This window comes from Mus caroli, chromosome 11 (genome assembly GCF_900094665.2).
Source record: "Mus caroli chromosome 11, CAROLI_EIJ_v1.1, whole genome shotgun sequence".
NCBI lineage: Eukaryota > Metazoa > Chordata > Mammalia > Rodentia > Muridae > Mus > Mus caroli.
In genome coordinates, this window is record NC_034580.1 from 110574863 (window position 1) to 110585979 (window position 11117).

The 11117-nt window shown below is 49.8% G+C and overlaps 1 protein-coding gene across 2 annotated transcripts in view; it reads left to right on the forward strand.

The window, feature by feature from the left end:
• Dnai2 (dynein axonemal intermediate chain 2) overlaps positions 1-11117 on the forward strand; it is a 32014-nt gene that overhangs the window by 6945 nt on the left and 13952 nt on the right. For both annotated transcript variants that reach the window (XM_021176625.2, XM_021176626.1), the window contains exons 3-7: positions 558-719; positions 1930-2051; positions 4499-4641; positions 6189-6302; positions 10943-11082. In XM_021176625.2, coding sequence (XP_021032284.1) covers positions 558-719; positions 1930-2051; positions 4499-4641; positions 6189-6302; positions 10943-11082 — 681 coding nt within the window. The remainder of the gene's footprint in view (positions 1-557; positions 720-1929; positions 2052-4498; positions 4642-6188; positions 6303-10942; positions 11083-11117) is intronic.

The window sequence follows — 11117 nt, forward strand, 5'->3', positions numbered from 1 at the left end:
AGTGTTATATACGCAATTCCCACTGGAATGGGTTGGGGTCCCAGGGACATGGAGTCCCCACGAGATAAAGGATCAACCGGTGTTTCTGTCAGGCACACTGAAAATCATGTGACATGGGCTAACCCATCTTACCATGCCCAGGAGCAACCGGTATCACTTGATTCAGCCAAAACACACCTTTCACAGTATCATGGGCATGAATGATCCTGATGAGCATGGCATAAAGAGCTGAATCGCTGTTGATTTCCTATCTCTGTAATGCTGAGGGACAGAACTTTAAGCGCTGTTGATATATCTCCCAGGATGGATGGGTGGACGCCTGGGCCTATTTAAGGTAAAGATGGAACTAGGTTTCCCATGACCACCACTGTCCCCTGTAAGGCTTCCCAGATAGTGCTGTTGGGAACTGGATAGGGCCTCTTCACTTTGTGGCTGTGGTCAGGGCACCCCTTCTTCAGTACCCCCGTAAGAGCTTAGAGTCCCAAGACCCAGGTTTGCAGAAATGGCTGAATGCTTAGCCCAGAGACAAATGTCTTCTCCCCTGTGCTTCTGTTTAGGCCAACACCGAGCGGTTCGAGATGGAGAGCTGTGGCGTTAATCATGTCGAGGGGGGCTGGCCTAAGGATGTGAACCCCCAGGAGCTGGAGCAGACCATCCGTTTCCGGAAGAAAGTGGAGAAGGACGAGAACTACATCAACGCCGTCATGCAGCTGGGCTCGGTTAGCCTCCCTCCAGCGCCCGCTGTCCCACGCCACTACCCCAGCTCGGACTGTACTCTGCAGGCTGTGTGCACCCCCGTGTAGGCTCCCGTAGCTCTCAGCCAGGGAGGGAGAGACTCACTGCTGACCATAGGGACCTATAGGCGAACGAATTTAAGCAGGAGTCTAAAATGCTTGGAAGAGGGCTGGCAAGATGGCTGTGCTGGTAAAGGCCCATGACCTCAAGGCTGGTCACTTGAAGTTCTAGAATCCTCATGATAGTAGGAGAGAGCTCACTCCTGTAAGTTGTCCTCTGACCTCCACACATGTGCAGTGGTGAACATGTCCCCCTCCCCCCATTAAACCCCAAGGCACACACACACAACAACAATATGAGAAGCCTCTTGGGTAAAAGGCACCCTAGAAGAGCCCTGCCAATCAGCCAGCAATGCTCCTTCATGCACTGAACTGAATTTCAATTCAGAGGCTACAAACTCAATCTTACATGCCTCCTGCTCCCAAAATGTTTGCAACTCACGCCATAAATCCAAGACAGACAGACACACCAACTTCACCAGATACCGTTAAGAGACACTGTCAGAGACAGGAACACTCCCATTTGCCCTGTAAGGAGGAAATTTCCTGTTGAAGGGATTAAAGAAGGCTCCCGGTGTAAGGGTCTGAGAATCCCTGAAAGAAGACCCCAGACTCCATAGTATGCGAAGAGAAAGAGCATTTATTCTGCAGGAACATCCAGCATGCGGGGTCAACCATCCAAGCAAAATGGTGACCATGAGGGAAGCAGGCCCCTTTTAAAGCCAGTTAGGGGTTCTCCAGTTGCGGTTGGGTCACCTTCCTCAGGATTGGTGGAGCTTATGGTATGAGATATTTGTACACTGTTGATTGGTTTGTACGATGAGGGAGAGAGGGTTACTTTATAGGGACTTTTTTTTTTAATCTGTTGTAAGCTCCTGGCCAGATGTCGGGGCAGTTGCTGATTGGCTGCCCCCTTTTACTGTGGTTTTCCCAAGAAGCCTGGGCTGTCCCTCTGTGGAACTGAAGCATAGGGATAGCATGGAGGCCTGTTCTAATGTGCAGTGAGTTCGATCCTCTCACTGGAAGAGTGTTGGGCTTGGGCCAGACCTTGCTAAACATCAGAGATGACACAGACGGGGTGGGGGTGGGACAGCTCTCTTCACGGCTAAGGTTTTGTGGCTCGGCGTCTCCTCAGATCATGGAGCACTGCATCAAGCAGAACAACGCCATCGACATCTACGAGGAATACTTTGATGACGAGGAGGCCGTGGAGGTGACTGAAGAGGCCCCTTCAGCCAAGACCATCAATGTCTTCAGGTATCACTAGAGAGAGGTGGCAGGTCCCCTAGACTGGAGTGACAGGTAACCTGCCAGGGGAGGATGCTGGGAACTCCTCTACAGGAATCTGATACCCTCTTCTGGCCTACATAGGCACCAGGCATGCATGTGAACCCCCACCCCCGTACATACATACATGCATACATATATACACGCAGGCAACACACTCATACACATAAATAATCAAGCAAACAAACAAACCTCTTCAAAATTAATTGACTTTACGGGCTGGTGAGATGACTCAGTGGTTAAGAACACTGGCTGCTCTCCCAGAGGTCCTGAATTCAATTCCCAGAACCCATCTATAAATGGGTCTGATGCCCTCTTCTGGCATGCAGGTGTATATATACATACAGAGTACTACATGAAAAAAATACATCCATGAAAAATTATTTTTAAAAAATTGACTTTAGTTTTTCATATAGCTTTAGGCTTTCAGCAAAGTTGAGTAGAGAGAGCTGAGAGTTCTCAGATCCCTTGCTCCCTCCCTCCCACCCTGAGCACACAGGTCACACATCAGCACACATCAGGCCAGTGTGATATTTCACACACCTATGGTCCTAGAACTGTTAGGCTGATTCAGGAGGATTGAAAGTTCTAGGCCAGTCTGGGTTACTTAGTGAAACTTTGGAGAGAGAGAGAGAGAGAGAGAGAGAGAGAGAGAGAGAGAGAGAGAGAGAGAAATCAAACATGGTGGCACACACCTATAATCTTAATCTCAGCACTTGAGAAGCTGAGGCAGGCCAGATCAGGGGTTCAAGGCCATTCTTAGACTCAGATACATAAGTAGTTTGAGCTTCTAAGACCCTGTCTTTAAAAAGGAAAGACAGACAGACAGACAGACAGACAGACAGACAGACAGACAGACAAAGTGAGGTAGGAAGGAAGGAAGGAAGGAAGGAAGGAAGGAAGGAAGGAAGGAAGGAAGGAAGGAAGGAAGGAAGGAAGGGAAAGGAAGGAAGACATGCAGAGGCCATGGTTTCCACTAGAGGGCACCCTTGGGCCTCATAATCTGTGGATTTGGACCAACAACGCAGAGCCGGTTTTCACTGCCTTCTCTTTCCATTCTCCTGCCCTTCCAACTCCTGGTTCCCACTGGCCTTTTTATCATCACCACCTCCTACGATCCGCACAGTGCCATACACTCTGTAGTGCCCCCTTCCGTCTGGCTTCCTTCACTCACTCATGGGTTTGTGTCTTTGAATCATTTCTTCCCCTCCCTCCCCTCCTCCCTCTCCTCCCTCTCCTCCCTCCCTAATTCTCTTTCTTTCTGAGACAGGCTGTCCGGAAGTTCAGGCTGGCCTAGGCTCACTATGGAGCTAACACTAGTCCCGAGTTCCTGATCCTTCTGTCTCTACCTCCCAAGTGCTGGGATCACAGCCCTTGTTTTACATAGGGCTTGGGATCAAACTCAGGGCTTCATGCACGGAGGCAAAGAGTCTAGCAAGAGAACTACATCCCCATCCCTCCCTTTTGTTTGGATTGGGGTCAGGGCAATAGGGGTGTGACAGGAATTTTGAGCTCCTTTTGTGGAGTAGTAACGAGGGGGTTGGATGTTCACCTCTTCTGTGCTGACCGTCATGGACTCAGGCTCCCAGTCAAAACTTTCACCAGGTAAAAGTGTTTAAACCAGGCCAGCACGGTAGCGCATGCTCTTTGATCCCAGCTCTAGAGAAAGAGAGGCAGGCAGGTTTTTGTGAGTCCAAGTCCAGCCTGCTCTGCAGAGTGAGTTTCAGACTAGCCGGAGCTACACGATGAGACCCTTCTTTAAAAGGGGGAGGGGGTGACTGTTAAACTAAAGCTCTTCAGGGTGACATGAAGTAGTTTCAGCCAAATACACAGACACTGTCTCGGAGTAGCCTGAGTTGGCAGTGTGGATGTGTGCCCGACATGTACGTAGCCTTGGGTTCCATCCCAGTACCTTATGTGGTGGTGGTGGATGCCTATAATCTGGAGGCAGACGGATCAGAAGGCCAGCCTGGGGTACATGAGGCCTTGCCTCAAAATAAATAAATAAATAAATAAATAAAATAAAATAAAATTTAAAAAAAGTTATCTTATATATCTCACTCATTTGCCTCCTGGCTAATTCCTTGTACAGGCTAAGTCGAGTTAGAGACTGATTTTCTGTCTAAGGGAGTCTTGTCAACCTTGAGGTTTCTGTGGGGTTGGGGTTTGTTTTGTTTGTTTGAGACAGGGTCTCTATAGCCTAAGCTGGCCTCTGGAGTGGTGCTGCGGCACAGGCAGGAGCCCACTCCCACCCCCACTCCCCACTGTCCAGTTTCAACCTTGTAAAATCAATTTCTAAGTGAACGCAGTCACATAGACTGTATTTGGATTTTTTTTTTTTTGAAAAGGAATCTGATAAACACCAACTTGGGGGACCCTCCCCTCCATCCCCTGCTTTCCCCGCCTTTCCCCTCCAGGGACCCTCAGGAGATCAAGCGGACAGCTACACACCTCTCCTGGCACCCTGATGGCAACAGGAAGCTGGCAGTAGCCTATTCCTGCTTGAAGTTCCAGCGCGCACCCATGAGCATGAACTACGACTCCTACATCTGGGACCTGGGTGAGAAACGGGTGGTTCCACCCGCCAGAGAGGACTGAGGGAGGGCCAGGTCAGAGGCTAGCCAAACTTGGGGAGCTGAGTGTAGAAATAAGGGGTCAAAGACACCCTGTGGAGTGGGGCACCAGGGATAAGAGGAAAGCTCTTGTCTCTTCCCCATGTGGGAACAGGCAGGCACACCTCCACAGAGCCGAACCAGATCCAGAAAGTTCCTGTCCACTCTGTGTTTGCCTCCAACACTGGGGATAGACTCCACAGCCTTGTGAGTATGGTCACATCCCACATCCCAGCCCAACTCCAACATCTGAGGCATTGAGAGCAGGATGTTTGGGATCTCAGATCCATGGATCCCCACACTTGGAGGATTCCTACTTGACCATGAGAGGGCCCAAGCAGGGAAGAAACCATCCCACCTTTCCTGACACTTGCCTTGCATTCACGCAGACAGTGACAGGCCATTTTCTACAGGGAGCAATGGTAGGGACACTCGGTGTAGAGACACCACCACTCAGAACTGACAGTCTGCTCCTTTCTACAGCTCATTAAATTCTGACAGGAGGCTACCTTCACCCAGAGTGACTCCAGTTTCAGCCATGGTCCACAGACCTGATACTTCCACCTGGGTAGAAGAAATTGAGAGAGAATTAAAAAAAAAAAGATGATACTGCTTATGAGGAGGGCATGTGTGTTGTGGTGCACGTGTGGAGGTCAGGGGACAACTTTGTGGGGTCATTTCTCTTCTTCCACCTTTATGTGGGCTCTGAGGACTGAACTCAGGGTCACACGGGGCTTGGGCAGCAAGAGCTTTCACCTGTTGGGCCAGCAAGATGGCTCCAAGAACAGACTTTACGTAAAACCTCTGTGGGTCCACAGACTTGGATCTGGTGGAAGCAGGGAAGGAATCAAGAAAAGACAAACACAGTTGCACACCGAAAAGCAGAGGTGGGGCGGTCTGGGTGCTCTGCCGGAGAAATCTCAGTATCCTGGAAGCTCAGCAGGTTGTGTTTGAATTGAACTGGATACAGCTGAGCAAGGACACAGGGTTATCACTAATCTCTGTAGGAGTGATCTCTGCAGGGGAGCGGTCTTCAGACCACAGGTATCTGGTAGGCATTCTCTGCACAGTTAACACTCCCTCTCAGTCCACAGAGGATGGCTTTACCATTTCCCTCTGAGCCTCACCCCAAAATGTCTGCAGGGGATGTGGGGGTGGGGTGAGGCTTTGCCTGTTCCTCTAGGGCTCTGAGAATCTAGGGTCCTTGTCATGGATGCACCTATGTCAACAGCACACAAATACACATCCACTCAGGGCTTCACCACTCCCTCTACACCTTAGGATCAAAATTTCACTTCACACAGAACCTGGGGAATGGTCTAGAGCTGAAATTCAGTATGTGAGTACGTATTCCAATCTCGATCTCCTCCGCCCCCCCAATAAAACCACTAGCCAAGATTCAGGCACAAGAGGCCAGAGGGAGGGGAAGGACCCTCTGCCGTTTCTCTCATTCTTTGCTTAATGAACTGGAACTGACTGACCCTCTTCATTCTAGAAAACCCCAACCGACCTGAGATTGCCCTGAAGCCGTCGTCTCCTCTTGTCACCCTGGAGTACAACCCCAAGGATTCCCACGTGCTCCTAGGGGGCTGCTACAATGGGCAGATAGGTAAGGAGGACCCCACGCCCCCCTACCCCCCGGCAGCAGCTGGGGACACTGCTGACCAGCCCACTCCATCAGGGCTAACTAAGCCTGGACTTAGCAGGCAGATGAACCGTTTAGGAAGCTAATCACTGCAGTCGCCTAGGAGTCAGGATTAATGCTGGTAGTTTGGGCTGGCCTCCAGTCATAATCACTGAGGTAAGTCTAACAACAGGAAACAAGAAAGTTCTAAAAATAACGCAGGCCGGGGGGCCGGTTCGGTGGGTAAGGGTGCCTGTCACCAAGCCTGATGACCTGAGTTGACCTGTGGGACCACCCACATAGTGGGCAGAGAGAACAGTCGTCCTCTGGCCCTCACATGTGTGACACATGCATGCGTGCAGCTACACAAGCACCCATGCATGATAAATAAATAAATGTAGAGTTTTTGTTTTTTGGTTTTTTTCTTTTTTTTTTTGCGATAGTTAGAATAAAGTCGAGCACCAGGGCCCGCGATAGACGAATGGGGGCCCGCTGTGGAGTCCCCGTCTTGGGAGAGGTGTCTGGACAAAGTATACGGGATGATTGTGTGTGTGTGTGTGTGTGTGTGTGTGTGTGTGTGTGTGTGATGGGTACTGGTGTGTGACCATGAATACCTGAATCAGAGGAATTGATTGTGGGTGATGCTGGGTTTGCACACAACGCAGTTGGGAAGTGTCGCCTCTTGTGTGCCCATTGCTGTGCCATGCACATGCAATGTCTGAGAGGAGGGACTTCAGGGAGCACTCCATCACGGTGGGGAAAGCACGGCAGCTGGAGGGAGTTGGTCCCTGGTGGGGGAAAGAGCTTCTCAAGCCAGGCGCGCCAGGAAGCAGAGGGTTCAGGCAGAAAGTAAGGCTGCCCCCCCCCCCCAGCAGCATACTCAGGAGAGGGTCTCCTGGCTCTCCCTTTGTCTATGAGAGTACACAGTCAACAGGTCCAGCTGGAATAATCCTTTTGTAAGGGGGCACATCTTAATTCCCCACGATGGCTAAGAGGATGCAATGGGCTGGGTTACACACAACGGGCAGGATGTGTGTGTGTGTGTGTGTATGTGTGTGTGTATATGTGTGTGTATGTGTGTGTTGTGTATGTATGTGTGTATGTGTGTGTGTGCATGTGTGTGTATGTGTGTGTACATATATGTGTGTGTATATGTGTGTGCATGTGTGTGTATGTGTGTGTGTATGTGTGTGTGCATGTGTGCGTGTGTGTGTGTGTATGTGTGTGTGTAGCCCAGACTGCTGCTGCTTCTGCTGCTTCTGCCTCTCATATGCTGGGCTTGCTTTCCACATCCAGCTTTTATTTTTGTTTGAGACAGGGTCTCACTCTGCAGCTCTTGCTGACCTGGAACTTGCTATATAAACCAGGCTGAGATCTCACTGCTTCTGCCTCCTGAGTGCTGAGATTAAAAGCATGTGCCACCCCATTCCTACCTCTTTTTTTTTTTTAAAGTTATTTGTATTTTTATTTTAGCATTTTATTTTGTGATGTAGGGTCTCCATACAGGACTTGAACACACGGTGTAGCCTAGGCTGATCTCAAACTTGCATTAATCCTCCTGTCTCAGCTTCCGAGCTCTGGGATTATAAGTCTGAGCCACTGTGCTCAGCTTTGCTTTGGGTTTAATTACTCTAGTTTTTCTGATTTACTTTTGTCTTAGCTTTTGTTACTTGATTATGTGTAAGTGTGGGTATGTGTACCTGGTGTGGGTATGTGTAACGGCCAGAATCAGACAGTTTGTGAGCCTCCCAATCAACTTACATGCTGGGAAAACCAACTCAGGTCAGTGTACACTAATAACCACTAGGCCACCTCTCCAGCCTTCTAATATGTATGTATGTATGTATGTATGTATGTATGTATGTATGTATGTATTAGGACATCAGATCTCATTACAGATGGTTGTGAGCCATCATGCGGTTGCTGGGATTTGAACTCAGGACCTTTGGAAGAACAGTCGGTGCTCTTAACCGCTGAGCCATCTCACCAGCCCTATATTTTTGTCTTAAAGACTGGGTCTTACTTTACAGCCCAGGCTGTCCTTAAACTCTCGATTCCCTGAGGAAAAGGCCTTCTCTCTCTCTCTCTCTCTCTCTCTCTCTCTCTCTCTCTCTCTCTCTCTCTTAGACTTAACACCTCCCCGGGGAGCAGCCGGGCTATGTCACAACTGGGGGCCCCATAAATTTCCCTGCCATATTATTCATTGTCTGAGCCATAAAGACTGCAGCGAAGCTAATGCCATGACTTATTCAGTAGCCCTCCTCACTCATTATTCATGAGCCCTGTCAGTGGCTTTTCAAACTGGCTCAGAACAGCTCAGCTCAGGGACCCTGTGACCATAGGACATCTGTGATCACAGGAACCACCTGGAGTGCTGCTTTGCAGAGAAATGACTCAGATAAACACATCTGTGGACCCGGCCTGGCCAGGAGTAAAGGTCCCCTGCTTAGGGACTACTAGGTCAAAACTTAGGAGCAAGTAAGTACGTTGGGTGGTTTATAAAGCCGTCTTTCCTGGAAATGGCTCTGTGGCCCTCCGGATGATGTGAAAGCCAGATACCTCGGGACAGGAAACAGGCAGGCTTTACCCCTCTGTTGGCAAAGCACAAAGACGGGTCACAGTAGAGACTTAAATGTGCCCGTGAGTTTTTCTTTTTAAAATTTTCTTTTAGTTACATGTGTGTGTGTGTGTGTGTGTGTGTGTGTGTGTGTGTAGGGATATGCGTGAGGAAGCTAGAAAATGCCAACAGATCCCTTGTAGCTGGATAGATGTAGGCATTGCGAGCTGTCCACTCTGGAGGCTGAGAACCAAACTCCGACACTCTGCTAGAGTGGCAAGCGCTCTTAACCACGGGGCCACCTTCCAGCCCCCCTCTTTACTCTATCATTTAAAATGTCATACAGGTGGTTTGTCTGTGTGTGGGTATCTTTAGCAGCTGGAGTTACAGGGAGCTCCGAGCCACCCAGGGTGGGTGCTGGGAACAGAACTCTAGCCCTCTGAAGGGTAGCGAGGGTTCTGAACCGATACGCCATCTCTCCCACCCTCTTTTTTATTTTTAATTCACATTTTTAAAATGTATTGTATGGGAGGGGATACACACACACACACACACACACATACACATAGCACAGCGAGCACATAGAGGTCAGAGGACAACTTGAAGGAGGAGTTGGTTCTTTATTACCAAGTGGATCTCAGGGGTTAAACTCAGGTTGTCAGGCTGTGAGAGGCACCCTTACCTGATGAGCCGTCTCACTGGCTCTCTTTTTATTAGCATTGCTATTCTAATTGTAGACGTATTTATCTTATTCTGTGCATGAGCATACCCGCGTGTATGTGTGCACCACATTATGTGTGTCTAGTTAAAGGTACGGGGTCCGTGGGAAGTGGACTGACAGATGGTTGGGAGCTACTAGGTAGGTTTCAGGAATCAAACCCAGGTCGTCTGGCTAGATGACACGAAGCGTAACCCACTGAGTTACCTTTCCAGCTGCCCCACCGGGAGTTGCTTACAGCAGCATGCTCATACAGCAGGGAGAGCTGCCCGTGCGTGCGTGACCTTACCTTGGAGGACCTGGGCCTGTGATTCCCCTGCCTTGGATCCTGGCCTCACCCCTTTTGCTTGGCTAGCTCTGCCTTCAACCTTAGTTCCCAGCCACTTTCCCTTCAGACCTTCCCCGACCAGAGCAGCCTCTCCACCTCCTGCCCTCACTCCTGCCTCTCCCGGTACTGAGCCTGGGCCCACGCGCTTCACCAGGGGGTGGGGTGTTGCTGGGCATGGTGGAGCACGTGGAGCCTGCAGCCCAGGAGTCTTTGCAGTAGATTGTATGGTAGAAAATATAGGGTGGTTTGAACGTAGCCCTGATTCTAAAAATCCGGATGATTTCCTAACTTGGAAGCGTTGTCCCCTCCAACTCGACTCCTTTTCCAGACAACAAACAGTGCCTCCTTCATAGACACATGAGCAACGACCCCCAAACACAGCTCTCATCTCAAAGGGAAATGAGAGACAGCTGATTCTAGAGTCAAATATGGATGTCCAGGATCCAGAAGCACGGACAGTTTACCCCAGACACTAAGTTCCAACCTGAAAACAGTTTCACAAAGTTCTTAGAGTAGCACAAGAGAAAAACCACTCACCAAGGGCCTTTCAGGTAGCAAGGTGGAGCCATAAATGTAGCACAAGTCTTTAAACCCAGCACCTTGGAGGTGGAGGCCGGAGAGTTAGTAGTTCAAGGCCATCCTTTGCTATAAAGCAAGTTGGAGGCTAGCCTGGGCTACATGAGACCCTGTCTCAAGAATCCAAAACAAATCAAATGAATGCCCACCCACCTCCCATGGCCAAATATTGGTGGTAAGAATAACAGGCAGGTAGGTTAGAACATTTGAGAACTAGTCTCAGGTCTCACACGTGTTATCTGATGACTCTCTTCTTGTTTCCTATTTTTGTGTATTTTGAGACAGGGTCTCACTATGTAGCCCTGGCTGGCCTGGAACTCACTATGTAGACCAGGCTAGCCTCCAACTCAGGGTGTCAACTCTCCCCAGTCACAAACCTTTAATACAGGTTTGATCGGTTTGCGTTTCTGGGACCTTGAGTTCACAGCCTCGTTTTCTCCCATCAGCCTGCTGGGATACCCGGAAGGGCAGCCTGGTGGCAGAGCTGTCCACCATCGAGTTCAGCCACCGAGACCCAGTGTATGGCACCATCTGGCTGCAGTCAAAGACAGGCACCGAGTGCTTCTCAGCGTCCACGGATGGGCAGGTACCATCCGGCAGACCCTGGAAAGGAGGGGAGGG